Consider the following 26860-nt stretch of genomic DNA (forward strand, 5'->3'; position numbering starts at 1 on the left):
AACAACATTTTGCAGTAGCCTACTATGCTAAATATTTTCGTATTACAACCAAAAAAGTCTTTTAATTTTTTTTGAAAATATGATATTTTGCCATTTTTTTATAAATTGAGTTTGCATACCGACCTATTTTGCCAACAAAAACTTGTATAAAGGGAACACTGCTCATGAAACACAATAACGGTGAAATGCACAATAGTGTTTACAGACAATTTCGAAATTCGAAAACAGGCATTTTAATCAATCACCGGGACAGTGTAGTTGGACATCGCATTGGTATAACTTTAAGCGACCTCCACCTAGAACTACAATCTGATTGGTCGGTCGGTGGAATCGTTATGCAAAGCAAAAATATGCCAAGTCCCGGAAAGTATTTTTTGCCTTCATGCTCTTTAACTCATCAAGAAAAGTCTTTTTGGTTATACTTGTACGCTGATACCTTCCGCGGGCCGCCATTTGGTGACCCCTGTTCTAGAACATCAGATGACAGCTAACATTTTGTCTTACTTTCGTGCTATAGGCCGTAATATTGGCCTTTTTCTAGATTTGGCCTTAAATTTGGCCTTTTTTTAAATTAATCTTCAAAATGCATAATAAGCAATATTTCTCATACATCGTAACCTTTACCAGATGAAAACCGTATTCACCATTGTTCAATGCACGTGCTATACTTGTTTAATACTTGTAATGTGACGCCGGCGCCGAGTCAGACTGCTATCACACTCTCAGCCAGTCAGTGGTGCCAGATGTCGCCACTGCAGCGGATTAAAACTCATCCGCTACAGTTCATTTGTACTTGCTATTTTTCGGGCTCTCTCAGAAAAATTTTGCTACGATTTATTAAAACCCGCTACATGTCATAAAATATCAATAAAAATGAATACTACGGACATTACTTTGATAGAAACACGTAAATATCTATTTGGCATTTTTTTTTATCTAACATTTTCCTTGTTTGGCCTTTTTTTGTATTATTTTGGATTTAAGACCTTTTCATTAGTCTGGCAACTCTGATTGGACCTATAGCCAAGTAAAAGTTTGTTTGCACTGAGCGTGTACATTAATTTTTTTTTTTCTTTATTTGGACAAAATTGATATCAGCCCTGCTGTTAACACTTTTGGAAAGCAACATAAAAATCTTTCTTTCTAAGTGACCAGAATTATTTCCTTGCATCTGAATGGAAGGCCTTTTCGATGGTCTTCTAAGCTGCTTACTGCATATCAAACAGAGTCAACGCGAAGTGCACAGGTTCTGTTGGCCAGGTCACGGCGGCCAGCAGTCACAGTGGCCCTATTTCCGATTGCAATGTTTGTGTTCTTAAGCTCAGTCGAGAAAGCTGTTGCGATACATCTGGGCAATTTCAATAAAAGTGTGTACTTTGGCACTTTTTTATGTTGCCCCCCCTGCTAAAAATTTTGTGTTGGAATTTCTGACTGATGCTGTACGAGATCCTGCCGGATTACCTGGCAAGACGGGGGGAAAAGCGAAGCGCAATTTTAAGCTGTTTTCAATGGCAGTGCTCCAGAAGTTAACATAATGGAGAGTTAATTGCCAGATTCCGAAACGAAAACATGCAATGCGATCAGTTCTTCATGTCTCGGTCTATTCTAAAAGCAAAGTCGTCTAATCGTTTCAAAAATACGAATTATAATGTTGGACAAGTCCTGCCTAAGATATTGTCGGTTTCGGTTTGTCCCTTTCCTTTCTAGTTGACGACATTGTTCAGGTTTTTGTCTTTTACCCATATGCGCAGGCCATGTCAACGTGCAAGGCTTCAGATTTGACTGGACGCCGATCTGCAGCGCTTGATAGCAGTCAAAATCGCGAGTATAACTTGATACTTTGGACCTTCCCCATCTTCCCCTTTGACAATAGGCTAGCGTTTAAAAGTCGTGTGAAGTGTGATTGGCACGCAGATTTTTTCAGCATTTTTAGAGTGAATATTATCTTATAAAGTGAATAGTGAGTGAGAGTGAATTTTAATTGTTAATTGTTTGAAAGTGCACTGAAAATTGGTCTTTTCGCGTACAAATCTCACAATAATTCGCTCCCAGTGCCGGATTAACCATTAGGCAAAGTAGGCACGTGCCTACAAGGCCAGTCAAAAATCCAGGCCACTTTAAAATCAGTAGAAATTTGGTCATGTTTTCAAAATAATTATTTTCTAAAGTAAAAAGTATTTATCTTAATTGCTCTGTATTTCCAGATGAAGTAAAGGTCGCAAAAATCTTTAAAAAAAGACGAATTGAAACATGTTGTCACTTCAAAACAATATTTTGCAGCGCTTCAATACTAGTAGCAAGTTGCTTCAAAGTTCCACTATCGAACTGACACTAGCCATTGGTGGATAAATTCTTGGATGAGTGCAGAGAGAATTTTGACTGTTATTGGCAGCAGGCACGTGATTGCTGTGGCAGCAGCATATATAAATCTGAAAGTCGGCGAGCACCAAAGCGACAGAAGAATGTCAGTGATGGAGCTGCTACAGATGATGTGGACAGTGGAAGGAATGTCGGGCCAGCAAAAATTTAAAATCAACACGTTTTATGTGATCATCGACCAACTAAAGAGCGACTACAGAAACGTATCGATGCATATTCCATGGTGCTGCAGAGGTTTGGAGTTTTGACAGAGTACGACTCCATGTCTGTTAAAGACATCGATGTTGCTGTTGCAGGTCTGGTTGGTGTGTATTCAAAGGACCTTTCTTCCGGCTTCCCATCAGAATTTCGTCAGTTTATGTGCTGGTATAAAGACTATAAAGAGCAAAGACGCGATGAAACAGCAGCAACAGGAAGGGCCCAGAAGATGTTTAAAATGCTGCACACAACTGGTGTTTATAATGCACTTCCGAACACTGAAGTAGCACTTAGAATGCACTTGTCTCTAATGGCTACGAATTGCTCGGGGGAACGCTCGTTTTCACAACTGAAACGAATTAAAGACGTCAAACGATCAACAATGTGTCAACAACGTCTTGGTACACTGGCACTTTTGTGTATCGAAAGCGATCTACTCCGTAAGATTGACCTCCAAAAACTAGTTAACGTGTTTTCAATTGCAAAAACGCGCTAAGTTGTTATTTAGTACCCTGTGTTATAGTTGCAACAACGATCTTTGTGACAATGATTTGGCAACACTGATAATTTCAATATTTTAGTTGGCAACCCTGATTTTCGGGCCACTTATGAAATGTGCCTACAGGCCAGCAGACCCTTAATCCGGCACTGTTCGCTCCTCTGATCTTTTTAAATACCCCAAGGCGGTTCACCGCCTGTCCACAAGAGGTCGTGATGAGGACTCGCTAAACGTTCCATAGCTTTCAAAAACACCACTCAGCCTACTCAGCATCTAACAGACTTCACAGGAGCGAAAACATGAAACGAATTTCCTACTTCACTTTTGTCCACAAATTAAAACAGCATCTAAGCAAATCGGATACCCAGTGGGAAATTCACTTGAGGCCGTTCTGCACACTTGCGAAGGCTTCAATCAACCATCCGAAATGGCTTACACTACATGTAAAAGACTACCAAAGCAATATTGTCCACTGCAAATGTCTGTGTTTGTAGATCTCAACAGCAACGACAGCGTCACAAAAGAGACGAGAGCTACACCAACACCATCAGGACTCCGACGCACATATCCACAAGCTCATCACATCCATCGCCAGAAACAATGCCTTTGGATCTCGAAGCTCAACCGTCTTTGGCTATACTGTGTGATCACTGGTCGTAGCAAGAGCTCATCATCATGCCCTCCCGAGCCACATCGCGTCGGCTTCCAGCCTGGTGATGGGTTTCTTTCATGTCCCTTTTCTTTTCCTGTCCGATCATGATGATGGCACATCCACGTCATCAATATTGGAACTGGCAAGATAACTTTTTGAGATCAAAAACGCACGGAATCTTCTGCGTTGCCAAGAAAATTGAACGGCAATTTTGTGCGTTTTGGACCTTTGCATCTTGTAAGCATCTTCGTCTCGTCAGGTGGTTTTTATGTTGTGCCGTGATGCTGCTGAACTGGTAGTTTTTACCTGTCTCTCAGCATCCTTGGCAAAACAGTTTGAGAATGAGATCCTTGACAAAGTCGGTCGTTCTGACTGACGAAACGTTCGAAATGGAGCTGGTTATCGCTCTCAACATCTTGTGGTAGCCCAATTTGCAGTCTCCAAAAGAACCCAAAATATCATTCTACAATCTTCCATTAGGCTATACTGTTCAATGCTGCACGTGCGGCGCCTTTCTTTGCTTTTGTTGAATTTTGTGCCGTTTGTTGTCTGGGTTGTGTGGCCTTGCTTGCAACCGACACTTCCTGTACTACATGAGCAATGAGCTCAATGAGTTCTTGGAGGAGGATTTGAAAAGAAACAATGCAAATGGAACAACACCGAAAGCAACCGTGCGGTTCCTTTGCAAAAGGGGCCCAGTTTTTCCATCGCCAGGTGGCGGCAAACGTACGTGCGATTGCGACAGGCACGCGGAGCCGTCGTGTCCTTGCGAGCGTGCTAAGATCAAGGCCTGTGCGACAGACGACCGAAAAGCTGTGCTTTTGGGCCCTAGTCCGTTCGAGCCATGCGTGCACGGACTGGGGCCGACTCAAGCTTGTTTGCACACAGCCGCGTCAAAATCGTAAGCGCATGAGTTTGTCGCCGAAAAGTCTTTAGCTGCCTGCTATCGAGGCGTCTTGGCAGAAGCCAGGTCAAACCAATTCGCCAGCGCTTCAGTCAGCTGACGACCCGGTTTGTTTGGCGGCCAACGTCAGGCAGAATCGGGCCCCTGAAGAGGAGATCTGCGACCAGGGCGGCGTCGATCGACCCCGCACAAGCACAGGTTTTAGATGGATCAACGCGAGATTGCACGCGCGCCGCCGCCGCGATATCGTTTCGCTTTGGTCGGAAATTGCGGTACTAATTTGTTATCGCGGCGACGCGCGCGATCGATCAACAAAAGCATTACATATTCAGCAATCCAAACGAGCAAAATAATGTCAACCGACGCTTCGAAAAAGCAAAAGAAAACCGCCGCGCACCCTCCCTATGCGGACATGGTGAAAGGTGCGATCGGTGCTCTCAAAGACAGAAGCGGATCTTCCCGTCAGAAGATTCTGAAGTACATCAAAGACAATCACCAGGTCGGCGACAACGCCACCAGGCTGGTCTGCTCCGCGATTAAGCGGCTACGCGCCAGCGAGCAGATCGTGAGTACCAAAGGCACCACCAGTGGCGCGTCTGGTTCCTTCAAGCTCAACAAGGCTGCAACCGAGCCGAAGAAAAAGAAGACGACTGCCAAAAAGCCGAAGACAGCTGCCCAGGTGAAAAAGACCGCCGCTAAGAAGACTGTCAAGAAAACGGCGACCGGTGGCGCTGCCAAAAAGACTGCGAGCAAGAAGGCGACGACCAAGAGCGGATCGAAAAAGACCGCTGTCAAAAAGTCCAGCCCCAAGAAACCGTCTGCCAAAAAGGGCGCAGTCAAAAAGCCGGCTGCCAAGAAGGCGACCGCCGCCAGCAAAAAGACCAAGAAGCCGGCCGCGAAGAAAGTGGCCAAGAAGCCAGCGGCGAAGAAATCTGGAAAGAAGTGAGCTGTCACACGTCGTCGTCAGCAGCAGCGGTGAGCATTCGCAAAACGGCTCTTTTCAGAGCCACCCATCACTGCGTGAAAAGAGCACTTCGATGCGTTCGGCGACCAGTCCAGCGCGATGCGACGCCATTTTTCGACGTTGATCTCTCGCGCTATTGGCGGCCGGAAAGTGTTTCGACGGCGTTCGAAATTGCGATAGATAAGTCAGCAAACGTGCCGTCAAAGAACACTTGCTAAGTTAATTTCACTTTGTGTTGAATTTTTGTTGTATTTGCATCCATCTTACGAAAATGTCTGGACGTGGCAAAGGAGGAAAAGGTTTGGGAAAGGGAGGCGCTAAGCGCCACAGAAAAGTCTTGCGTGACAACATCCAGGGAATCACCAAGCCCGCTATCAGGCGACTCGCTCGTCGAGGCGGTGTCAAGCGCATTTCCGGCTTGATTTACGAAGAAACCCGAGGCGTGTTGAAGGTCTTCCTTGAGAACGTGATTCGCGACGCCGTCACCTACACCGAGCACGCAAAACGAAAGACAGTCACCGCCCTCGATGTCGTTTACGCGCTGAAGCGCCAAGGACGAACCCTGTACGGTTTCGGCGGTTAGAAGGCTCATCAATGACAGCAACAACAAACCGGCCCTTTTCAGGGCCACTTAAACTTTTGAAAAGAGACTTTTACCGCGCGAGTCCTTCGGGCACGCACGGTTCGCCGGGACCGAGAAAATTAAGGTCGTTGAGAAATTATGCTCAGTTTTCAACTCGCCGCCCGATTGGCTGACAAAAGAGCGCGCGCTTTGCTCAGAGCCAATGAGATCTCTCCTGACTCGGCTCGCCGACGCTATATAAGCCATCACGCTTGCCGGTGCAGTCAGACCTCTTGTCAAGAGAAGAACAATAAAAAATCGCGAAATGGCTCGAACTAAGCAGACCGCTCGCAAGTCAACTGGTGGCAAAGCGCCCCGAAAGCAGCTGGCAACGAAGGCCGCTCGCAAGAGCGCCCCAGCCACCGGGGGCGTCAAGAAGCCTCATCGCTATCGACCGGGAACCGTCGCCTTGCGTGAAATCAGACGTTACCAGAAGTCAACTGAACTGCTCATTCGCAAACTTCCCTTCCAGCGACTGGTTCGCGAGATCGCCCAAGACTTCAAGACCGACCTTCGTTTCCAGAGCAGCGCCGTCATGGCTCTGCAAGAAGCCAGCGAGGCGTACCTTGTCGGCCTGTTCGAAGACACCAACCTGTGCGCGATCCACGCCAAGCGGGTCACCATCATGCCCAAGGACATCCAGCTAGCCCGTCGCATCCGCGGAGAACGCGCTTAAGCGTCGTCCTCGCATCAAACGGCTCTTTTCAGAGCCACCTGTCACTGTGAAAGAGACTTGGCTGCGCGAGTAAAGCGTAGGGCTATTCGAAAAGTTGTCGGCGATCCTGAGCAAAATGTTCAAGGTGTTTCTTTTTTCGAAACGAGACATCAGTTTGAACAGCCCTTGGTTTGAGGGCGCAGCCAGTAGCCTTACCTAAATAGCTTATTATTTAGCGCAAACTACGCTCGTTGTGCATGACGGTGAAATTGCTTTTCAGCCATAATGCTCAGTAGTTGTAGGTATAGCATGTTTTCGGGCGAATTCATTTAAATTTTCAGCAACCGCTGCGATTTCATTTGACACCGCAGAGAAGAGCACACTTCTCTCAAAACGAAACCACCACGACTAGTAAAACCGAGATTTTGGGCTCATGATTTCATTGAAATTGCACACGCTCAAACCTGGCCATATTGTAGCTGGTCGTGTCAACACAAGAACCTTTGCGTTCATTACATCTTTTGCAACATGAGGTGGCTCTGAAAAGAGCCGTTTTGTGCGAAAGGCAAAAATCGCCGACTTAAGCTTTCTTCGAAGTCTTCTTGGGAAGGAGCACGGCTTGGATGTTGGGCAAAACACCACCTTGTGCAATGGTGACTCCGCCCAGAAGCTTGTTCAGTTCCTCGTCGTTGCGGATGGCGAGCTGAAGGTGACGGGGAATGATTCTCGTCTTTTTGTTGTCGCGGGCGGCGTTACCGGCCAACTCCAACACCTCGGCGCTCAAGTACTCGAGCACGGCCGCAAGGTACACTGGTGCCCCTGCACCAACGCGCTCCGAGTAATGTCCAGTGCGCAAGAGTCTGTGCACACGACCGACTGGAAATTGAAGACCAGCTCGCGACGACCTGCTCTTTGGCTTCGCCTTGGATTTTCCGCCGCCTTTGCCACGTCCTGACATGTTTCAATTAATTGAGGTTTGCAAAGTTGAAAACAAAATAGAATCAGAATTTACCGAGCAGAGCGCGCGAAACGAGTTTTTATACCGTCCGAGCTGTCGTCGAAAATCTGACGGTTTTTATGGCGCGCGCCAGCGCTGGCCAATGGAAAAACAGCGACGCGCGTTTCATTTTTTTCATTGGCCAAATCCAGCAGCCACTCGACGCTTCATTTGCATACGCTCGAGCTATAAAGGAAAAATCTACGATGCGCGCTTTATCACTCGTCTTTTGAGCAAACTAGCGAAATGGCGTCCGCAAGCAAGGGAAGCAAGAAAGCTGTCAAGAAAACCGCACCTGCCGACAAGCAGAAGAAGAGGCGCGCAAAGCGAAAGGAAAGTTTCAGCATCTACATCTATAAGGTGCTCAAGCAAGTCCACCCGGACACGGGAATCTCCAGCAAGGCGATGAGCATCATGAATTCTTTCGTGAATGACATCTTCGAGCGCATCGCCTCTGAAGCGTCCCGTCTGGCTCACTACAACAAGAGAGCGACCATCAGCAGTCGCGAAATCCAGACTGCCGTTCGATTGCTGTTGCCCGGCGAACTGGCGAAGCACGCCGTGTCCGAAGGCACCAAAGCAGTCACGAAGTACACCAGCTCCAAGTAAACGACGACCTGCATTTCAAACAACAAACGGCTCTTTTCAGAGCCACCTTGTAAAGCAAAAGAGTCTTTTCACCGGGTTGATTGCTGGCTGCTGTGTTTCATCAGCATTTTTCGTTCGCGAAAGCCTCGACGCCCGTTTCGCAGACGTTCGAAATTACTCACTGAGCCAGACAAGTTTTCTTTGAGGTGGACTTCGAAAATTCCTTTTCGTTTCAACCAAACACAGCCCTTGAGGTAACCTGGGTCGCTTCTTTAATTTCAGTTGCCCTTTCCGTCCTAACCCCCGACGTCTGTCTTGACAGGTTTTTCTTACCTTGCAAAGCGTTACATTTCCCGTGCCAAGCAACCGCACTCGTTGCGATTCCGAAAACGTTTCAGCGAGCACAAACATTATGCCGGGTGGAGATTCAATTCGGACAAAGAACGATAAATTGGCCCAAACCACATCTACTTTCTGTATTTGTTGATTTGGGGAGCCACAAGTGGAGTTAAAGTGTGGGACCATCACTGAAATCGCAACCTTTTCAATATTTTGCAGTAACCTGAAAAAGCACTTGCATTCTCCAAATCAACCTATGCCGCAACTCTTTAATCATCTGACTCTATTATTGATTGTTGCACCAAATCCTGGTATAGCATGCCTTTCCAAATGCCACTTTCGTAAATTTTTCCTACCTATATTACTATATTGTACATTAACATATTTTACTATACGTATATCTTATCATACATTACACCCGAATGGATGAGGATGATGATTAATATCTTTATTCTTCCATGAATAAGCTACTATACCGTGTTGCATAATTTAATGTTTGCCATATCACCAAGTTACTACAAGCTTGCATCTAACTTCCTACTGATTATTATAGGCTGTTACGTTTGTTCAGAAGATCGCTTGACTTTTCGTGAGATTATTGTTTAGGTTGGTTTGAAAAAGATGCTTGAAACAACTCAGACACTACATCCTTCATCGGCACTACCAAAGAGTCTCCTCCTCTCGAAAACACTCCATCCCTCACTGACGCTATCAAAGATGATTCACCTCTTGTTATATTGGCGATACCAAAAACACCCTATGCTATATCATCATCTTTCTTATGATGCTCTTACATGTGCAGGAATTTAATTTAAAAACCAAGCTTTTTTAACTGTTTTATCTTGGTAATGAGCTGCCACGTTGTGTATTTCTTTTGCAATCTATAGGCTTTTTAATGTCGTTGCTGCGAACACTTTATTTCTGTATAAAGTCTGCAAATAGTTCTTGTTTTGATAGTCCGTTGCCTAATTACGATATGTGTGTGTGTATTAGTTTGTTTTTGCGATGTTGTTAGAGTTCAGTCGTGTTCTCATTGCTTCAAGAATTGGCGAACGAGAAGACGACTGATTGCTAACTAATTCGTCTACTTGTTTTAAAGTATCAGGTTTGGTGGCCGTGCTTGAGTATATTTTTATCGATGCATATGCCGCAATATTATTACAGTAGATCTTCTCATGCACGTCTTAAAGCATTAATTAAGGTTTTGCCACCTTTTCCTTTTGTTGGTTTTGTTACTGTATTTCTTTTTCACAATATCATTTCTCTTGCATTCTGACAAAGAAAAATAAATTGAATTGAATAAATGTGCGCAACTGTATCGTGCCTGTTTGGGCACCCACAAGGTATCAAACTAGTCACAGTCGGTCAATCCCTTCATGAGCAATATGTGGTTGACCGCTTTATTGAAGATAGCATACGCTGTTATACAAATCCCATGCTGCAGGCCTTGCTTGAGTATATTTTTATCGATGCATATGCCGCAATATTAGATCTTTTCATGCACGTCTTAAAGCATTAATTAAGGTTTTGCCACCTTTTCCTTTTGTTGGTTTTGTTACTGTATTTCTTTTTCACAATATCATTTCTCTTGCATTCTGACAAAGAAAAATAAATTGAATTGAATAAATGTGCGCAACTGTATCGTGCCTGTTTGGGCACCCACAAGGTATCAAACTATAGTCACAGTCGGTCAATCCCTTCATGAGCAATATGTGGTTGACCGCTTTATTGAACATAGCATACGCTGTTATACAAATCCCATGCTGCAGGCCTGCAACAAAACGGAAAAAAATGAAAAAGCACTGGTCACAATTTCTACTACTTCATAACGTCCACCTTATAGGGTGGTCCTCATCTGGCGACTTTTTCAAGCTTTACACGGGCGCCCTCTAAAATAGTTCCAAATTGGTCTCAAGTTGTTGTTTTTCTGCTTTTTTTTTTAATAATCAACAGTGCTCAAAGACCTTGAATTTTTTGCATGCGGGCCACTTAAGCACTAAGGAGAGTTGTGGCGGGCCGCACTAATAAAATTTTAGGTTGGTTGAAAAGAACGCATTTCGTACCCAGTAGCCTATCCAGCGTTACATGTTAATATTTATCTTCGAATACCGCAGCAACAAAATTAGTTGAACAACGCTACTGCAAGGCCAAGCTCCTTTAACAACACTTTTGACTTCTTTAACAATGCCTAATAAACGAGGCCACTTGTTTTGCGCACTTATAACGAGGCGAGCGGTTTTATCAGAATATTCATCGCCAAGCAAGAGTGGTGTCGTCACTTCGCTTCACAACAGATGTCTTGCAATTAACTGTTTCAGTAAACAAGGAAATGTTTGACACATCGCATTACAGGCAACAATAGTGACCTGCAAACATATCAGTGAAAATAGGCTCCAATAACAGGGAGAAAGAAACCAGGCACCATGAAACAAACTCTTGTGGAAATCACCGAAAAAAACGTTTCTGTCGTAACTTATGAACAGTGCTCCTTCTGAAAAAGCAACGACTCGGTTTTTTATCCTTTTTGTGAGAATCTCTATAAACGTCTTTTTTTGATTATTAGACAACTGTCACTTGCGGTGCTCATCAGCATGGCAAGACTTGTTGATTAACAACATTTTGCAGTAGCCTACTATGCTAAATATTTTCGTATTACAACCAAAAAAGTCTTTTAATTTTTTTTGAAAATATAATATTTTGCCATTTTTTTATAAATTGAGTTTGCATACCGACCTATTTTGCCAACAAAAACTTGTATAAAGGGAACACTGCTCATGAAACACAATAACGGTGAAATGCACAATAGTGTTTACAGACAATTTCGAAATTCGAAAACAGGCATTTTAATCAATCACCGGGACAGTGTAGTTGGACATCGCATTGGTATAACTTTAAGCGACCTCCACCTAGAACTACAATCTGATTGGTCGGTCGGTGGAATCGTTATGCAAAGCAAAAATATGCCAAGTCCCGGAAAGTATTTTTTGCCTTCATGCTCTTTAACTCATCAAGAAAAGTCTTTTTGGTTATACTTGTACGCTGATACCTTCCGCGGGCCGCCATTTGGTGACCCCTGTTCTAGAACATCAGATGACAGCTAACATTTTGTCTTACTTTCGTGCTATAGGCCGTAATATTGGCCTTTTTCTAGATTTGGCCTTAAATTTGGCCTTTTTTTAAATTAATCTTCAAAATGCATAATAAGCAATATTTCTCATACATCGTAACCTTTACCAGATGAAAACCGTATTCACCATTGTTCAATGCACGTGCTATACTTGTTTAATACTTGTAATGTGACGCCGGCGCCGAGTCAGACTGCTATCACACTCTCAGCCAGTCAGTGGTGCCAGATGTCGCCACTGCAGCGGATTAAAACTCATCCTCTACAGTTCATTTGTACTTGCTATTTTTCGGGCTCTCTCAGAAAAATTTTGCTACGATTTATTAAAACCCGCTACATGTCATAAAATATCAATAAAAATGAATACTACGGACATTACTTTGATAGAAACACGTAAATATCTATTTGGCATTTTTTTTTATCTAACATTTTCCTTGTTTGGCCTTTTTTTGTATTATTTTGGATTTAAGACCTTTTCATTAGTCTGGCAACTCTGATTGGACCTATAGCCAAGTAAAAGTTTGTTTGCACTGAGCGTGTACATTAATTTTTTTTTTTCTTTATTTGGACAAAATTGATATCAGCCCTGCTGTTAACACTTTTGGAAAGCAACATAAAAATCTTTCTTTCTAAGTGACCAGAATTATTTCCTTGCATCTGAATGGAAGGCCTTTTCGATGGTCTTCTAAGCTGCTTACTGCATATCAAACAGAGTCAACGCGAAGTGCACAGGTTCTGTTGGCCAGGTCACGGCGGCCAGCAGTCACAGTGGCCCTATTTCCGATTGCAATGTTTGTGTTCTTAAGCTCAGTCGAGAAAGCTGTTGCGATACATCTGGGCAATTTCAATAAAAGTGTGTACTTTGGCACTTTTTTATGTTGCCCCCCCTGCTAAAAATTTTGTGTTGGAATTTCTGACTGATGCTGTACGAGATCCTGCCGGATTACCTGGCAAGACGGGGGGAAAAGCGAAGCGCAATTTTAAGCTGTTTTCAATGGCAGTGCTCCAGAAGTTAACATAATGGAGAGTTAATTGCCAGATTCCGAAACGAAAACATGCAATGCGATCAGTTCTTCATGTCTCGGTCTATTCTAAAAGCAAAGTCGTCTAATCGTTTCAAAAATACGAATTATAATGTTGGACAAGTCCTGCCTAAGATATTGTCGGTTTCGGTTTGTCCCTTTCCTTTCTAGTTGACGACATTGTTCAGGTTTTTGTCTTTTACCCATATGCGCAGGCCATGTCAACGTGCAAGGCTTCAGATTTGACTGGACGCCGATCTGCAGCGCTTGATAGCAGTCAAAATCGCGAGTATAACTTGATACTTTGGACCTTCCCCATCTTCCCCTTTGACAATAGGCTAGCGTTTAAAAGTCGTGTGAAGTGTGATTGGCACGCAGATTTTTTCAGCATTTTTAGAGTGAATATTATCTTATAAAGTGAATAGTGAGTGAGAGTGAATTTTAATTGTTAATTGTTTGAAAGTGCACTGAAAATTGGTCTTTTCGCGTACAAATCTCACAATAATTCGCTCCCAGTGCCGGATTAACCATTAGGCAAAGTAGGCACGTGCCTACAAGGCCAGTCAAAAATCCAGGCCACTTTAAAATCAGTAGAAATTTGGTCATGTTTTCAAAATAATTATTTTCTAAAGTAAAAAGTATTTATCTTAATTGCTCTGTATTTCCAGATGAAGTAAAGGTCGCAAAAATCTTTAAAAAAAGACGAATTGAAACATGTTGTCACTTCAAAACAATATTTTGCAGCGCTTCAATACTAGTAGCAAGTTGCTTCAAAGTTCCACTATCGAACTGACACTAGCCATTGGTGGATAAATTCTTGGATGAGTGCAGAGAGAATTTTGACTGTTATTGGCAGCAGGCACGTGATTGCTGTGGCAGCAGCATATATAAATCTGAAAGTCGGCGAGCACCAAAGCGACAGAAGAATGTCAGTGATGGAGCTGCTACAGATGATGTGGACAGTGGAAGGAATGTCGGGCCAGCAAAAATTTAAAATCAACACGTTTTATGTGATCATCGACCAACTAAAGAGCGACTACAGAAACGTATCGATGCATATTCCATGGTGCTGCAGAGGTTTGGAGTTTTGACAGAGTACGACTCCATGTCTGTTAAAGACATCGATGTTGCTGTTGCAGGTCTGGTTGGTGTGTATTCAAAGGACCTTTCTTCCGGCTTCCCATCAGAATTTCGTCAGTTTATGTGCTGGTATAAAGACTATAAAGAGCAAAGACGCGATGAAACAGCAGCAACAGGAAGGGCCCAGAAGATGTTTAAAATGCTGCACACAACTGGTGTTTATAATGCACTTCCGAACACTGAAGTAGCACTTAGAATGCACTTGTCTCTAATGGCTACGAATTGCTCGGGGGAACGCTCGTTTTCACAACTGAAACGAATTAAAGACGTCAAACGATCAACAATGTGTCAACAACGTCTTGGTACACTGGCACTTTTGTGTATCGAAAGCGATCTACTCCGTAAGATTGACCTCCAAAAACTAGTTAACGTGTTTTCAATTGCAAAAACGCGCTAAGTTGTTATTTAGTACCCTGTGTTATAGTTGCAACAACGATCTTTGTGACAATGATTTGGCAACACTGATAATTTCAATATTTTAGTTGGCAACCCTGATTTTCGGGCCACTTATGAAATGTGCCTACAGGCCAGCAGACCCTTAATCCGGCACTGTTCGCTCCTCTGATCTTTTTAAATACCCCAAGGCGGTTCACCGCCTGTCCACAAGAGGTCGTGATGAGGACTCGCTAAACGTTCCATAGCTTTCAAAAACACCACTCAGCCTACTCAGCATCTAACAGACTTCACAGGAGCGAAAACATGAAACGAATTTCCTACTTCACTTTTGTCCACAAATTAAAACAGCATCTAAGCAAATCGGATACCCAGTGGGAAATTCACTTGAGGCCGTTCTGCACACTTGCGAAGGCTTCAATCAACCATCCGAAATGGCTTACACTACATGTAAAAGACTACCAAAGCAATATTGTCCACTGCAAATGTCTGTGTTTGTAGATCTCAACAGCAACGACAGCGTCACAAAAGAGACGAGAGCTACACCAACACCATCAGGACTCCGACGCACATATCCACAAGCTCATCACATCCATCGCCAGAAACAATGCCTTTGGATCTCGAAGCTCAACCGTCTTTGGCTATACTGTGTGATCACTGGTCGTAGCAAGAGCTCATCATCATGCCCTCCCGAGCCACATCGCGTCGGCTTCCAGCCTGGTGATGGGTTTCTTTCATGTCCCTTTTCTTTTCCTGTCCGATCATGATGATGGCACATCCACGTCATCAATATTGGAACTGGCAAGATAACTTTTTGAGATCAAAAACGCACGGAATCTTCTGCGTTGCCAAGAAAATTGAACGGCAATTTTGTGCGTTTTGGACCTTTGCATCTTGTAAGCATCTTCGTCTCGTCAGTTGGTTTTTATGTTGTGCCGTGATGCTGCTGAACTGGTAGTTTTTACCTGTCTCTCAGCATCCTTGGCAAAACAGTTTGAGAATGAGATCCTTGACAAAGTCGGTCGTTCTGACTGACGAAACGTTCGAAATGGAGCTGGTTATCGCTCTCAACATCTTGTGGTAGCCCAATTTGCAGTCTCCAAAAGAACCCAAAATATCATTCTACAATCTTCCATTAGGCTATACTGTTCAATGCTGCACGTGCGGCGCCTTTCTTTGCTTTTGTTGAATTTTGTGCCGTTTGTTGTCTGGGTTGTGTGGCCTTGCTTGCAACCGACACTTCCTGTACTACATGAGCAATGAGCTCAATGAGTTCTTGGAGGAGGATTTGAAAAGAAACAATGCAAATGGAACAACACCGAAAGCAACCGTGCGGTTCCTTTGCAAAAGGGGCCCAGTTTTTCCATCGCCAGGTGGCGGCAAACGTACGTGCGATTGCGACAGGCACGCGGAGCCGTCGTGTCCTTGCGAGCGTGCTAAGATCAAGGCCTGTGCGACAGACGACCGAAAAGCTGTGCTTTTGGGCCCTAGTCCGTTCGAGCCATGCGTGCACGGACTGGGGCCGACTCAAGCTTGTTTGCACACAGCCGCGTCAAAATCGTAAGCGCATGAGTTTGTCGCCGAAAAGTCTTTAGCTGCCTGCTATCGAGGCGTCTTGGCAGAAGCCAGGTCAAACCAATTCGCCAGCGCTTCAGTCAGCTGACGACCCGGTTTGTTTGGCGGCCAACGTCAGGCAGAATCGGGCCCCTGAAGAGGAGATCTGCGACCAGGGCGGCGTCGATCGACCCCGCACAAGCACAGGTTTTAGATGGATCAACGCGAGATTGCACGCGCGCCGCCGCCGCGATATCGTTTCGCTTTGGTCGGAAATTGCGGTACTAATTTGTTATCGCGGCGACGCGCGCGATCGATCAACAAAAGCATTACATATTCAGCAATCCAAACGAGCAAAATAATGTCAACCGACGCTTCGAAAAAGCAAAAGAAAACCGCCGCGCACCCTCCCTATGCGGACATGGTGAAAGGTGCGATCGGTGCTCTCAAAGACAGAAGCGGATCTTCCCGTCAGAAGATTCTGAAGTACATCAAAGACAATCACCAGGTCGGCGACAACGCCACCAGGCTGGTCTGCTCCGCGATTAAGCGGCTACGCGCCAGCGAGCAGATCGTGAGTACCAAAGGCACCACCAGTGGCGCGTCTGGTTCCTTCAAGCTCAACAAGGCTGCAACCGAGCCGAAGAAAAAGAAGACGACTGCCAAAAAGCCGAAGACAGCTGCCCAGGTGAAAAAGACCGCCGCTAAGAAGACTGTCAAGAAAACGGCGACCGGTGGCGCTGCCAAAAAGACTGCGAGCAAGAAGGCGACGACCAAGAGCGGATCGAAAAAGACCGCTGTCAAAAAGTCCAGCCCCAAGAAACCGTCTGCCAAAAAGGGCGCAGTCAAAAAGCCGGCTGCCAAGAAGGCGACCGCCGCCAGCAAAAAGACCAAGAAGCCGGCCGCGAAGAAAGTGGCCAAGAAGCCAGCGGCGAAGAAATCTGGAAAGAAGTGAGCTGTCACACGTCGTCGTCAGCAGCAGCGGTGAGCATTCGCAAAACGGCTCTTTTCAGAGCCACCCATCACTGCGTGAAAAGAGCACTTCGATGCGTTCGGCGACCAGTCCAGCGCGATGCGACGCCATTTTTCGACGTTGATCTCTCGCGCTATTGGCGGCCGGAAAGTGTTTCGACGGCGTTCGAAATTGCGATAGATAAGTCAGCAAACGTGCCGTCAAAGAACACTTGCTAAGTTAATTTCACTTTGTGTTGAATTTTTGTTGTATTTGCATCCATCTTACGAAAATGTCTGGACGTGGCAAAGGAGGAAAAGGTTTGGGAAAGGGAGGCGCTAAGCGCCACAGAAAAGTCTTGCGTGACAACATCCAGGGAATCACCAAGCCCGCTATCAGGCGACTCGCTCGTCGAGGCGGTGTCAAGCGCATTTCCGGCTTGATTTACGAAGAAACCCGAGGCGTGTTGAAGGTCTTCCTTGAGAACGTGATTCGCGACGCCGTCACCTACACCGAGCACGCAAAACGAAAGACAGTCACCGCCCTCGATGTCGTTTACGCGCTGAAGCGCCAAGGACGAACCCTGTACGGTTTCGGCGGTTAGAAGGCTCATCAATGACAGCAACAACAAACCGGCCCTTTTCAGGGCCACTTAAACTTTTGAAAAGAGACTTTTACCGCGCGAGTCCTTCGGGCACGCACGGTTCGCCGGGACCGAGAAAATTAAGGTCGTTGAGAAATTATGCTCAGTTTTCAACTCGCCGCCCGATTGGCTGACAAAAGAGCGCGCGCTTTGCTCAGAGCCAATGAGATCTCTCCTGACTCGGCTCGCCGACGCTATATAAGCCATCACGCTTGCCGGTGCAGTCAGACCTCTTGTCAAGAGAAGAACAATAAAAAATCGCGAAATGGCTCGAACTAAGCAGACCGCTCGCAAGTCAACTGGTGGCAAAGCGCCCCGAAAGCAGCTGGCAACGAAGGCCGCTCGCAAGAGCGCCCCAGCCACCGGGGGCGTCAAGAAGCCTCATCGCTATCGACCGGGAACCGTCGCCTTGCGTGAAATCAGACGTTACCAGAAGTCAACTGAACTGCTCATTCGCAAACTTCCCTTCCAGCGACTGGTTCGCGAGATCGCCCAAGACTTCAAGACCGACCTTCGTTTCCAGAGCAGCGCCGTCATGGCTCTGCAAGAAGCCAGCGAGGCGTACCTTGTCGGCCTGTTCGAAGACACCAACCTGTGCGCGATCCACGCCAAGCGGGTCACCATCATGCCCAAGGACATCCAGCTAGCCCGTCGCATCCGCGGAGAACGCGCTTAAGCGTCGTCCTCGCATCAAACGGCTCTTTTCAGAGCCACCTGTCACTGTGAAAGAGACTTGGCTGCGCGAGTAAAGCGTAGGGCTATTCGAAAAGTTGTCGGCGATCCTGAGCAAAATGTTCAAGGTGTTTCTTTTTTCGAAACGAGACATCAGTTTGAACAGCCCTTGGTTTGAGGGCGCAGCCAGTAGCCTTACCTAAATAGCTTATTATTTAGCGCAAACTACGCTCGTTGTGCATGACGGTGAAATTGCTTTTCAGCCATAATGCTCAGTAGTTGTAGGTATAGCATGTTTTCGGGCGAATTCATTTAAATTTTCAGCAACCGCTGCGATTTCATTTGACACCGCAGAGAAGAGCACACTTCTCTCAAAACGAAACCACCACGACTAGTAAAACCGAGATTTTGGGCTCATGATTTCATTGAAATTGCACACGCTCAAACCTGGCCATATTGTAGCTGGTCGTGTCAACACAAGAACCTTTGCGTTCATTACATCTTTTGCAACATGAGGTGGCTCTGAAAAGAGCCGTTTTGTGCGAAAGGCAAAAATCGCCGACTTAAGCTTTCTTCGAAGTCTTCTTGGGAAGGAGCACGGCTTGGATGTTGGGCAAAACACCACCTTGTGCAATGGTGACTCCGCCCAGAAGCTTGTTCAGTTCCTCGTCGTTGCGGATGGCGAGCTGAAGGTGACGGGGAATGATTCTCGTCTTTTTGTTGTCGCGGGCGGCGTTACCGGCCAACTCCAACACCTCGGCGCTCAAGTACTCGAGCACGGCCGCAAGGTACACTGGTGCCCCTGCACCAACGCGCTCCGAGTAATGTCCAGTGCGCAAGAGTCTGTGCACACGACCGACTGGAAATTGAAGACCAGCTCGCGACGACCTGCTCTTTGGCTTCGCCTTGGATTTTCCGCCGCCTTTGCCACGTCCTGACATGTTTCAATTAATTGAGGTTTGCAAAGTTGAAAACAAAATAGAATCAGAATTTACCGAGCAGAGCGCGCGAAACGAGTTTTTATACCGTCCGAGCTGTCGTCGAAAATCTGACGGTTTTTATGGCGCGCGCCAGCGCTGGCCAATGGAAAAACAGCGACGCGCGTTTCATTTTTTTCATTGGCCAAATCCAGCAGCCACTCGACGCTTCATTTGCATACGCTCGAGCTATAAAGGAAAAATCTACGATGCGCGCTTTATCACTCGTCTTTTGAGCAAACTAGCGAAATGGCGTCCGCAAGCAAGGGAAGCAAGAAAGCTGTCAAGAAAACCGCACCTGCCGACAAGCAGAAGAAGAGGCGCGCAAAGCGAAAGGAAAGTTTCAGCATCTACATCTATAAGGTGCTCAAGCAAGTCCACCCGGACACGGGAATCTCCAGCAAGGCGATGAGCATCATGAATTCTTTCGTGAATGACATCTTCGAGCGCATCGCCTCTGAAGCGTCCCGTCTGGCTCACTACAACAAGAGAGCGACCATCAGCAGTCGCGAAATCCAGACTGCCGTTCGATTGCTGTTGCCCGGCGAACTGGCGAAGCACGCCGTGTCCGAAGGCACCAAAGCAGTCACGAAGTACACCAGCTCCAAGTAAACGACGACCTGCATTTCAAACAACAAACGGCTCTTTTCAGAGCCACCTTGTAAAGCAAAAGAGTCTTTTCACCGGGTTGATTGCTGGCTGCTGTGTTTCATCAGCATTTTTCGTTCGCGAAAGCCTCGACGCCCGTTTCGCAGACGTTCGAAATTACTCACTGAGCCAGACAAGTTTTCTTTGAGGTGGACTTCGAAAATTCCTTTTCGTTTCAACCAAACACAGCCCTTGAGGTAACCTGGGTCGCTTCTTTAATTTCAGTTGCCCTTTCCGTCCTAACCCCCGACGTCTGTCTTGACAGGTTTTTCTTACCTTGCAAAGCGTTACATTTCCCGTGCCAAGCAACCGCACTCGTTGCGATTCCGAAAACGTTTCAGCGAGCACAAACATTATGCCGGGTGGAGATTCAATTCGGACAAAGAACGATAAATTGGCCCAAACCACATCTACTTTCTGTATTTGTTGATTTGGGGAGCCACAAGTGGAGTTAAAGTGTGGGACCATCACTGAAATCGCAACCTTTTCAATATTTTGCAGTAACCTGAAAAAGCACTTGCATTCTCCAAATCAACCTATGCCGCAACTCTTTAATCATCTGACTCTATTATTGATTGTTGCACCAAATCCTGGTATAGCATGCCTTTCCAAATGCCACTTTCGTAAATTTTTCCTACCTATATTACTATATTGTACATTAACATATTTTACTATACGTATATCTTATCATACATTACACCCGAATGGATGAGGATGATGATTAATATCTTTATTCTTCCATGAATAAGCTACTATACCGTGTTGCATAATTTAATGTTTGCCATATCACCAAGTTACTACAAGCTTGCATCTAACTTCCTACTGATTATTATAGGCTGTTACGTTTGTTCAGAAGATCGCTTGACTTTTCGTGAGATTATTGTTTAGGTTGGTTTGAAAAAGATGCTTGAAACAACTCAGACACTACATCCTTCATCGGCACTACCAAAGAGTCTCCTCCTCTCGAAAACACTCCATCCCTCACTGACGCTATCAAAGATGATTCACCTCTTGTTATATTGGCGATACCAAAAACACCCTATGCTATATCATCATCTTTCTTATGATGCTCTTACATGTGCAGGAATTTAATTTAAAAACCAAGCTTTTTTAACTGTTTTATCTTGGTAATGAGCTGCCACGTTGTGTATTTCTTTTGCAATCTATAGGCTTTTTAATGTCGTTGCTGCGAACACTTTATTTCTGTATAAAGTCTGCAAATAGTTCTTGTTTTGATAGTCCGTTGCCTAATTACGATATGTGTGTGTGTATTAGTTTGTTTTTGCGATGTTGTTAGAGTTCAGTCGTGTTCTCATTGCTTCAAGAATTGGCGAACGAGAAGACGACTGATTGCTAACTAATTCGTCTACTTGTTTTAAAGTATCAGGTTTGGTGGCCGTGCTTGAGTATATTTTTATCGATGCATATGCCGCAATATTATTACAGTAGATCTTCTCATGCACGTCTTAAAGCATTAATTAAGGTTTTGCCACCTTTTCCTTTTGTTGGTTTTGTTACTGTATTTCTTTTTCACAATATCATTTCTCTTGCATTCTGACAAAGAAAAATAAATTGAATTGAATAAATGTGCGCAACTGTATCGTGCCTGTTTGGGCACCCACAAGGTATCAAACTAGTCACAGTCGGTCAATCCCTTCATGAGCAATATGTGGTTGACCGCTTTATTGAAGATAGCATACGCTGTTATACAAATCCCATGCTGCAGGCCTTGCTTGAGTATATTTTTATCGATGCATATGCCGCAATATTAGATCTTTTCATGCACGTCTTAAAGCATTAATTAAGGTTTTGCCACCTTTTCCTTTTGTTGGTTTTGTTACTGTATTTCTTTTTCACAATATCATTTCTCTTGCATTCTGACAAAGAAAAATAAATTGAATTGAATAAATGTGCGCAACTGTATCGTGCCTGTTTGGGCACCCACAAGGTATCAAACTATAGTCACAGTCGGTCAATCCCTTCATGAGCAATATGTGGTTGACCGCTTTATTGAACATAGCATACGCTGTTATACAAATCCCATGCTGCAGGCCTGCAACAAAACGGAAAAAAATGAAAAAGCACTGGTCACAATTTCTACTACTTCATAACGTCCACCTTATAGGGTGGTCCTCATCTGGCGACTTTTTCAAGCTTTACACGGGCGCCCTCTAAAATAGTTCCAAATTGGTCTCAAGTTGTTGTTTTTCTGCTTTTTTTTTTAATAATCAACAGTGCTCAAAGACCTTGAATTTTTTGCATGCGGGCCACTTAAGCACTAAGGAGAGTTGTGGCGGGCCGCACTAATAAAATTTTAGGTTGGTTGAAAAGAACGCATTTCGTACCCAGTAGCCTATCCAGCGTTACATGTTAATATTTATCTTCGAATACCGCAGCAACAAAATTAGTTGAACAACGCTACTGCAAGGCCAAGCTCCTTTAACAACACTTTTGACTTCTTTAACAATGCCTAATAAACGAGGCCACTTGTTTTGCGCACTTATAACGAGGCGAGCGGTTTTATCAGAATATTCATCGCCAAGCAAGAGTGGTGTCGTCACTTCGCTTCACAACAGATGTCTTGCAATTAACTGTTTCAGTAAACAAGGAAATGTTTGACACATCGCATTACAGGCAACAATAGTGACCTGCAAACATATCAGTGAAAATAGGCTCCAATAACAGGGAGAAAGAAACCAGGCACCATGAAACAAACTCTTGTGGAAATCACCGAAAAAAACGTTTCTGTCGTAACTTATGAACAGTGCTCCTTCTGAAAAAGCAACGACTCGGTTTTTTATCCTTTTTGTGAGAATCTCTATAAACGTCTTTTTTTGATTATTAGACAACTGTCACTTGCGGTGCTCATCAGCATGGCAAGACTTGTTGATTAACAACATTTTGCAGTAGCCTACTATGCTAAATATTTTCGTATTACAACCAAAAAAGTCTTTTAATTTTTTTTGAAAATATGATATTTTGCCATTTTTTTATAAATTGAGTTTGCATACCGACCTATTTTGCCAACAAAAACTTGTATAAAGGGAACACTGCTCATGAAACACAATAACGGTGAAATGCACAATAGTGTTTACAGACAATTTCGAAATTCGAAAACAGGCATTTTAATCAATCACCGGGACAGTGTAGTTGGACATCGCATTGGTATAACTTTAAGCGACCTCCACCTAGAACTACAATCTGATTGGTCGGTCGGTGGAATCGTTATGCAAAGCAAAAATATGCCAAGTCCCGGAAAGTATTTTTTGCCTTCATGCTCTTTAACTCATCAAGAAAAGTCTTTTTGGTTATACTTGTACGCTGATACCTTCCGCGGGCCGCCATTTGGTGACCCCTGTTCTAGAACATCAGATGACAGCTAACATTTTGTCTTACTTTCGTGCTATAGGCCGTAATATTGGCCTTTTTCTAGATTTGGCCTTAAATTTGGCCTTTTTTTAAATTAATCTTCAAAATGCATAATAAGCAATATTTCTCATACATCGTAACCTTTACCAGATGAAAACCGTATTCACCATTGTTCAATGCACGTGCTATACTTGTTTAATACTTGTAATGTGACGCCGGCGCCGAGTCAGACTGCTATCACACTCTCAGCCAGTCAGTGGTGCCAGATGTCGCCACTGCAGCGGATTAAAACTCATCCGCTACAGTTCATTTGTACTTGCTATTTTTCGGGCTCTCTCAGAAAAATTTTGCTACGATTTATTAAAACCCGCTACATGTCATAAAATATCAATAAAAATGAATACTACGGACATTACTTTGATAGAAACACGTAAATATCTATTTGGCATTTTTTTTTATCTAACATTTTCCTTGTTTGGCCTTTTTTTGTATTATTTTGGATTTAAGACCTTTTCATTAGTCTGGCAACTCTGATTGGACCTATAGCCAAGTAAAAGTTTGTTTGCACTGAGCGTGTACATTAATTTTTTTTTTTCTTTATTTGGACAAAATTGATATCAGCCCTGCTGTTAACACTTTTGGAAAGCAACATAAAAATCTTTCTTTCTAAGTGACCAGAATTATTTCCTTGCATCTGAATGGAAGGCCTTTTCGATGGTCTTCTAAGCTGCTTACTGCATATCAAACAGAGTCAACGCGAAGTGCACAGGTTCTGTTGGCCAGGTCACGGCGGCCAGCAGTCACAGTGGCCCTATTTCCGATTGCAATGTTTGTGTTCTTAAGCTCAGTCGAGAAAGCTGTTGCGATACATCTGGGCAATTTCAATAAAAGTGTGTACTTTGGCACTTTTTTATGTTGCCCCCCCTGCTAAAAATTTTGTGTTGGAATTTCTGACTGATGCTGTACGAGATCCTGCCGGATTACCTGGCAAGACGGGGGGAAAAGCGAAGCGCAATTTTAAGCTGTTTTCAATGGCAGTGCTCCAGAAGTTAACATAATGGAGAGTTAATTGCCAGATTCCGAAACGAAAACATGCAATGCGATCAGTTCTTCATGTCTCGGTCTATTCTAAAAGCAAAGTCGTCTAATCGTTTCAAAAATACGAATTATAATGTTGGACAAGTCCTGCCTAAGATATTGTCGGTTTCGGTTTGTCCCTTTCCTTTCTAGTTGACGACATTGTTCAGGTTTTTGTCTTTTACCCATATGCGCAGGCCATGTCAACGTGCAAGGCTTCAGATTTGACTGGACGCCGATCTGCAGCGCTTGATAGCAGTCAAAATCGCGAGTATAACTTGATACTTTGGACCTTCCCCATCTTCCCCTTTGACAATAGGCTAGCGTTTAAAAGTCGTGTGAAGTGTGATTGGCACGCAGATTTTTTCAGCATTTTTAGAGTGAATATTATCTTATAAAGTGAATAGTGAGTGAGAGTGAATTTTAATTGTTAATTGTTTGAAAGTGCACTGAAAATTGGTCTTTTCGCGTACAAATCTCACAATAATTCGCTCCCAGTGCCGGATTAACCATTAGGCAAAGTAGGCACGTGCCTACAAGGCCAGTCAAAAATCCAGGCCACTTTAAAATCAGTAGAAATTTGGTCATGTTTTCAAAATAATTATTTTCTAAAGTAAAAAGTATTTATCTTAATTGCTCTGTATTTCCAGATGAAGTAAAGGTCGCAAAAATCTTTAAAAAAAGACGAATTGAAACATGTTGTCACTTCAAAACAATATTTTGCAGCGCTTCAATACTAGTAGCAAGTTGCTTCAAAGTTCCACTATCGAACTGACACTAGCCATTGGTGGATAAATTCTTGGATGAGTGCAGAGAGAATTTTGACTGTTATTGGCAGCAGGCACGTGATTGCTGTGGCAGCAGCATATATAAATCTGAAAGTCGGCGAGCACCAAAGCGACAGAAGAATGTCAGTGATGGAGCTGCTACAGATGATGTGGACAGTGGAAGGAATGTCGGGCCAGCAAAAATTTAAAATCAACACGTTTTATGTGATCATCGACCAACTAAAGAGCGACTACAGAAACGTATCGATGCATATTCCATGGTGCTGCAGAGGTTTGGAGTTTTGACAGAGTACGACTCCATGTCTGTTAAAGACATCGATGTTGCTGTTGCAGGTCTGGTTGGTGTGTATTCAAAGGACCTTTCTTTCGGCTTCCCATCAGAATTTCGTCAGTTTATGTGCTGGTATAAAGACTATAAAGAGCAAAGACGCGATGAAACAGCAGCAACAGGAAGGGCCCAGAAGATGTTTAAAATGCTGCACACAACTGGTGTTTATAATGCACTTCCGAACACTGAAGTAGCACTTAGAATGCACTTGTCTCTAATGGCTACGAATTGCTCGGGGGAACGCTCGTTTTCACAACTGAAACGAATTAAAGACGTCAAACGATCAACAATGTGTCAACAACGTCTTGGTACACTGGCACTTTTGTGTATCGAAAGCGATCTACTCCGTAAGATTGACCTCCAAAAACTAGTTAACGTGTTTTCAATTGCAAAAACGCGCTAAGTTGTTATTTAGTACCCTGTGTTATAGTTGCAACAACGATCTTTGTGACAATGATTTGGCAACACTGATAATTTCAATATTTTAGTTGGCAACCCTGATTTTCGGGCCACTTATGAAATGTGCCTACAGGCCAGCAGACCCTTAATCCGGCACTGTTCGCTCCTCTGATCTTTTTAAATACCCCAAGGCGGTTCACCGCCTGTCCACAAGAGGTCGTGATGAGGACTCGCTAAACGTTCCATAGCTTTCAAAAACACCACTCAGCCTACTCAGCATCTAACAGACTTCACAGGAGCGAAAACATGAAACGAATTTCCTACTTCACTTTTGTCCACAAATTAAAACAGCATCTAAGCAAATCGGATACCCAGTGGGAAATTCACTTGAGGCCGTTCTGCACACTTGCGAAGGCTTCAATCAACCATCCGAAATGGCTTACACTACATGTAAAAGACTACCAAAGCAATATTGTCCACTGCAAATGTCTGTGTTTGTAGATCTCAACAGCAACGACAGCGTCACAAAAGAGACGAGAGCTACACCAACACCATCAGGACTCCGACGCACATATCCACAAGCTCATCACATCCATCGCCAGAAACAATGCCTTTGGATCTCGAAGCTCAACCGTCTTTGGCTATACTGTGTGATCACTGGTCGTAGCAAGAGCTCATCATCATGCCCTCCCGAGCCACATCGCGTCGGCTTCCAGCCTGGTGATGGGTTTCTTTCATGTCCCTTTTCTTTTCCTGTCCGATCATGATGATGGCACATCCACGTCATCAATATTGGAACTGGCAAGATAACTTTTTGAGATCAAAAACGCACGGAATCTTCTGCGTTGCCAAGAAAATTGAACGGCAATTTTGTGCGTTTTGGACCTTTGCATCTTGTAAGCATCTTCGTCTCGTCAGTTGGTTTTTATGTTGTGCCGTGATGCTGCTGAACTGGTAGTTTTTACCTGTCTCTCAGC

At 44.3% G+C, this 26860-nt stretch overlaps 10 protein-coding genes across 10 annotated transcripts; 8 read left to right on the plus strand and 2 right to left on the minus strand.

The window, feature by feature from the left end:
* Positions 1 to 4979: 4979 nt before the first annotated feature.
* LOC145770640 (uncharacterized) lies at positions 4980 to 5613 on the plus strand. Its single transcript, XM_082582334.1, has one exon. It carries the CDS (start codon positions 4985 to 4987, stop codon positions 5576 to 5578), a length of 594 nt encoding a protein of 197 aa, XP_082438460.1. The 5' UTR covers positions 4980 to 4984; the 3' UTR covers positions 5579 to 5613.
* Positions 5614 to 5820: 207 nt separating this feature from the next.
* On the plus strand, positions 5821 to 6196 carry LOC145770477 (histone H4). Its single transcript, XM_082582138.1, has one exon. It carries the CDS (start codon positions 5868 to 5870, stop codon positions 6177 to 6179), a length of 312 nt encoding a protein of 103 aa, XP_082438264.1. The 5' UTR covers positions 5821 to 5867; the 3' UTR covers positions 6180 to 6196.
* A 207-nt stretch (positions 6197 to 6403) lies between these two features.
* Positions 6404 to 6894, plus strand: LOC145770688 (histone H3). Its single transcript, XM_082582384.1, has one exon. It carries the CDS (start codon positions 6484 to 6486, stop codon positions 6892 to 6894), a length of 411 nt encoding a protein of 136 aa, XP_082438510.1. The 5' UTR covers positions 6404 to 6483.
* Positions 6895 to 7362: 468 nt separating this feature from the next.
* LOC145770641 (histone H2AX) lies at positions 7363 to 7848 on the minus strand. Its single transcript, XM_082582335.1, has one exon. The coding sequence runs from the start codon at positions 7829 to 7831 to the stop codon at positions 7454 to 7456; it is 378 nt and encodes a 125-aa protein (XP_082438461.1). The 5' UTR covers positions 7832 to 7848; the 3' UTR covers positions 7363 to 7453.
* Positions 7849 to 8113: 265 nt separating this feature from the next.
* On the plus strand, positions 8114 to 8482 carry LOC145770643 (histone H2B.1-like). The gene has a single exon (XM_082582336.1). It carries the CDS (start codon positions 8117 to 8119, stop codon positions 8477 to 8479), a length of 363 nt encoding a protein of 120 aa, XP_082438462.1. The 5' UTR covers positions 8114 to 8116; the 3' UTR covers positions 8480 to 8482.
* A 7904-nt stretch (positions 8483 to 16386) lies between these two features.
* Positions 16387 to 17020, plus strand: LOC145770644 (uncharacterized). Its single transcript, XM_082582337.1, has one exon. It carries the CDS (start codon positions 16392 to 16394, stop codon positions 16983 to 16985), a length of 594 nt encoding a protein of 197 aa, XP_082438463.1. The 5' UTR covers positions 16387 to 16391; the 3' UTR covers positions 16986 to 17020.
* Positions 17021 to 17227: 207 nt separating this feature from the next.
* Positions 17228 to 17603, plus strand: LOC145770478 (histone H4). Its single transcript, XM_082582139.1, has one exon. The coding sequence runs from the start codon at positions 17275 to 17277 to the stop codon at positions 17584 to 17586; it is 312 nt and encodes a 103-aa protein (XP_082438265.1). The 5' UTR covers positions 17228 to 17274; the 3' UTR covers positions 17587 to 17603.
* Positions 17604 to 17810: 207 nt separating this feature from the next.
* LOC145770686 (histone H3) lies at positions 17811 to 18301 on the plus strand. Its single transcript, XM_082582382.1, has one exon. The coding sequence runs from the start codon at positions 17891 to 17893 to the stop codon at positions 18299 to 18301; it is 411 nt and encodes a 136-aa protein (XP_082438508.1). The 5' UTR covers positions 17811 to 17890.
* Positions 18302 to 18769: 468 nt separating this feature from the next.
* LOC145770645 (histone H2AX) lies at positions 18770 to 19255 on the minus strand. The gene has a single exon (XM_082582338.1). It carries the CDS (start codon positions 19236 to 19238, stop codon positions 18861 to 18863), a length of 378 nt encoding a protein of 125 aa, XP_082438464.1. The 5' UTR covers positions 19239 to 19255; the 3' UTR covers positions 18770 to 18860.
* Positions 19256 to 19520: 265 nt separating this feature from the next.
* Positions 19521 to 19889, plus strand: LOC145770646 (histone H2B.1-like). Its single transcript, XM_082582340.1, has one exon. It carries the CDS (start codon positions 19524 to 19526, stop codon positions 19884 to 19886), a length of 363 nt encoding a protein of 120 aa, XP_082438466.1. The 5' UTR covers positions 19521 to 19523; the 3' UTR covers positions 19887 to 19889.
* Positions 19890 to 26860: the final 6971 nt, after the last annotated feature.

Source organism: Aplidium turbinatum, chromosome 5, assembly GCF_918807975.1.
Source record: "Aplidium turbinatum chromosome 5, kaAplTurb1.1, whole genome shotgun sequence".
In the NCBI taxonomy this organism is placed as follows: domain Eukaryota; kingdom Metazoa; phylum Chordata; class Ascidiacea; order Aplousobranchia; family Polyclinidae; genus Aplidium; species Aplidium turbinatum.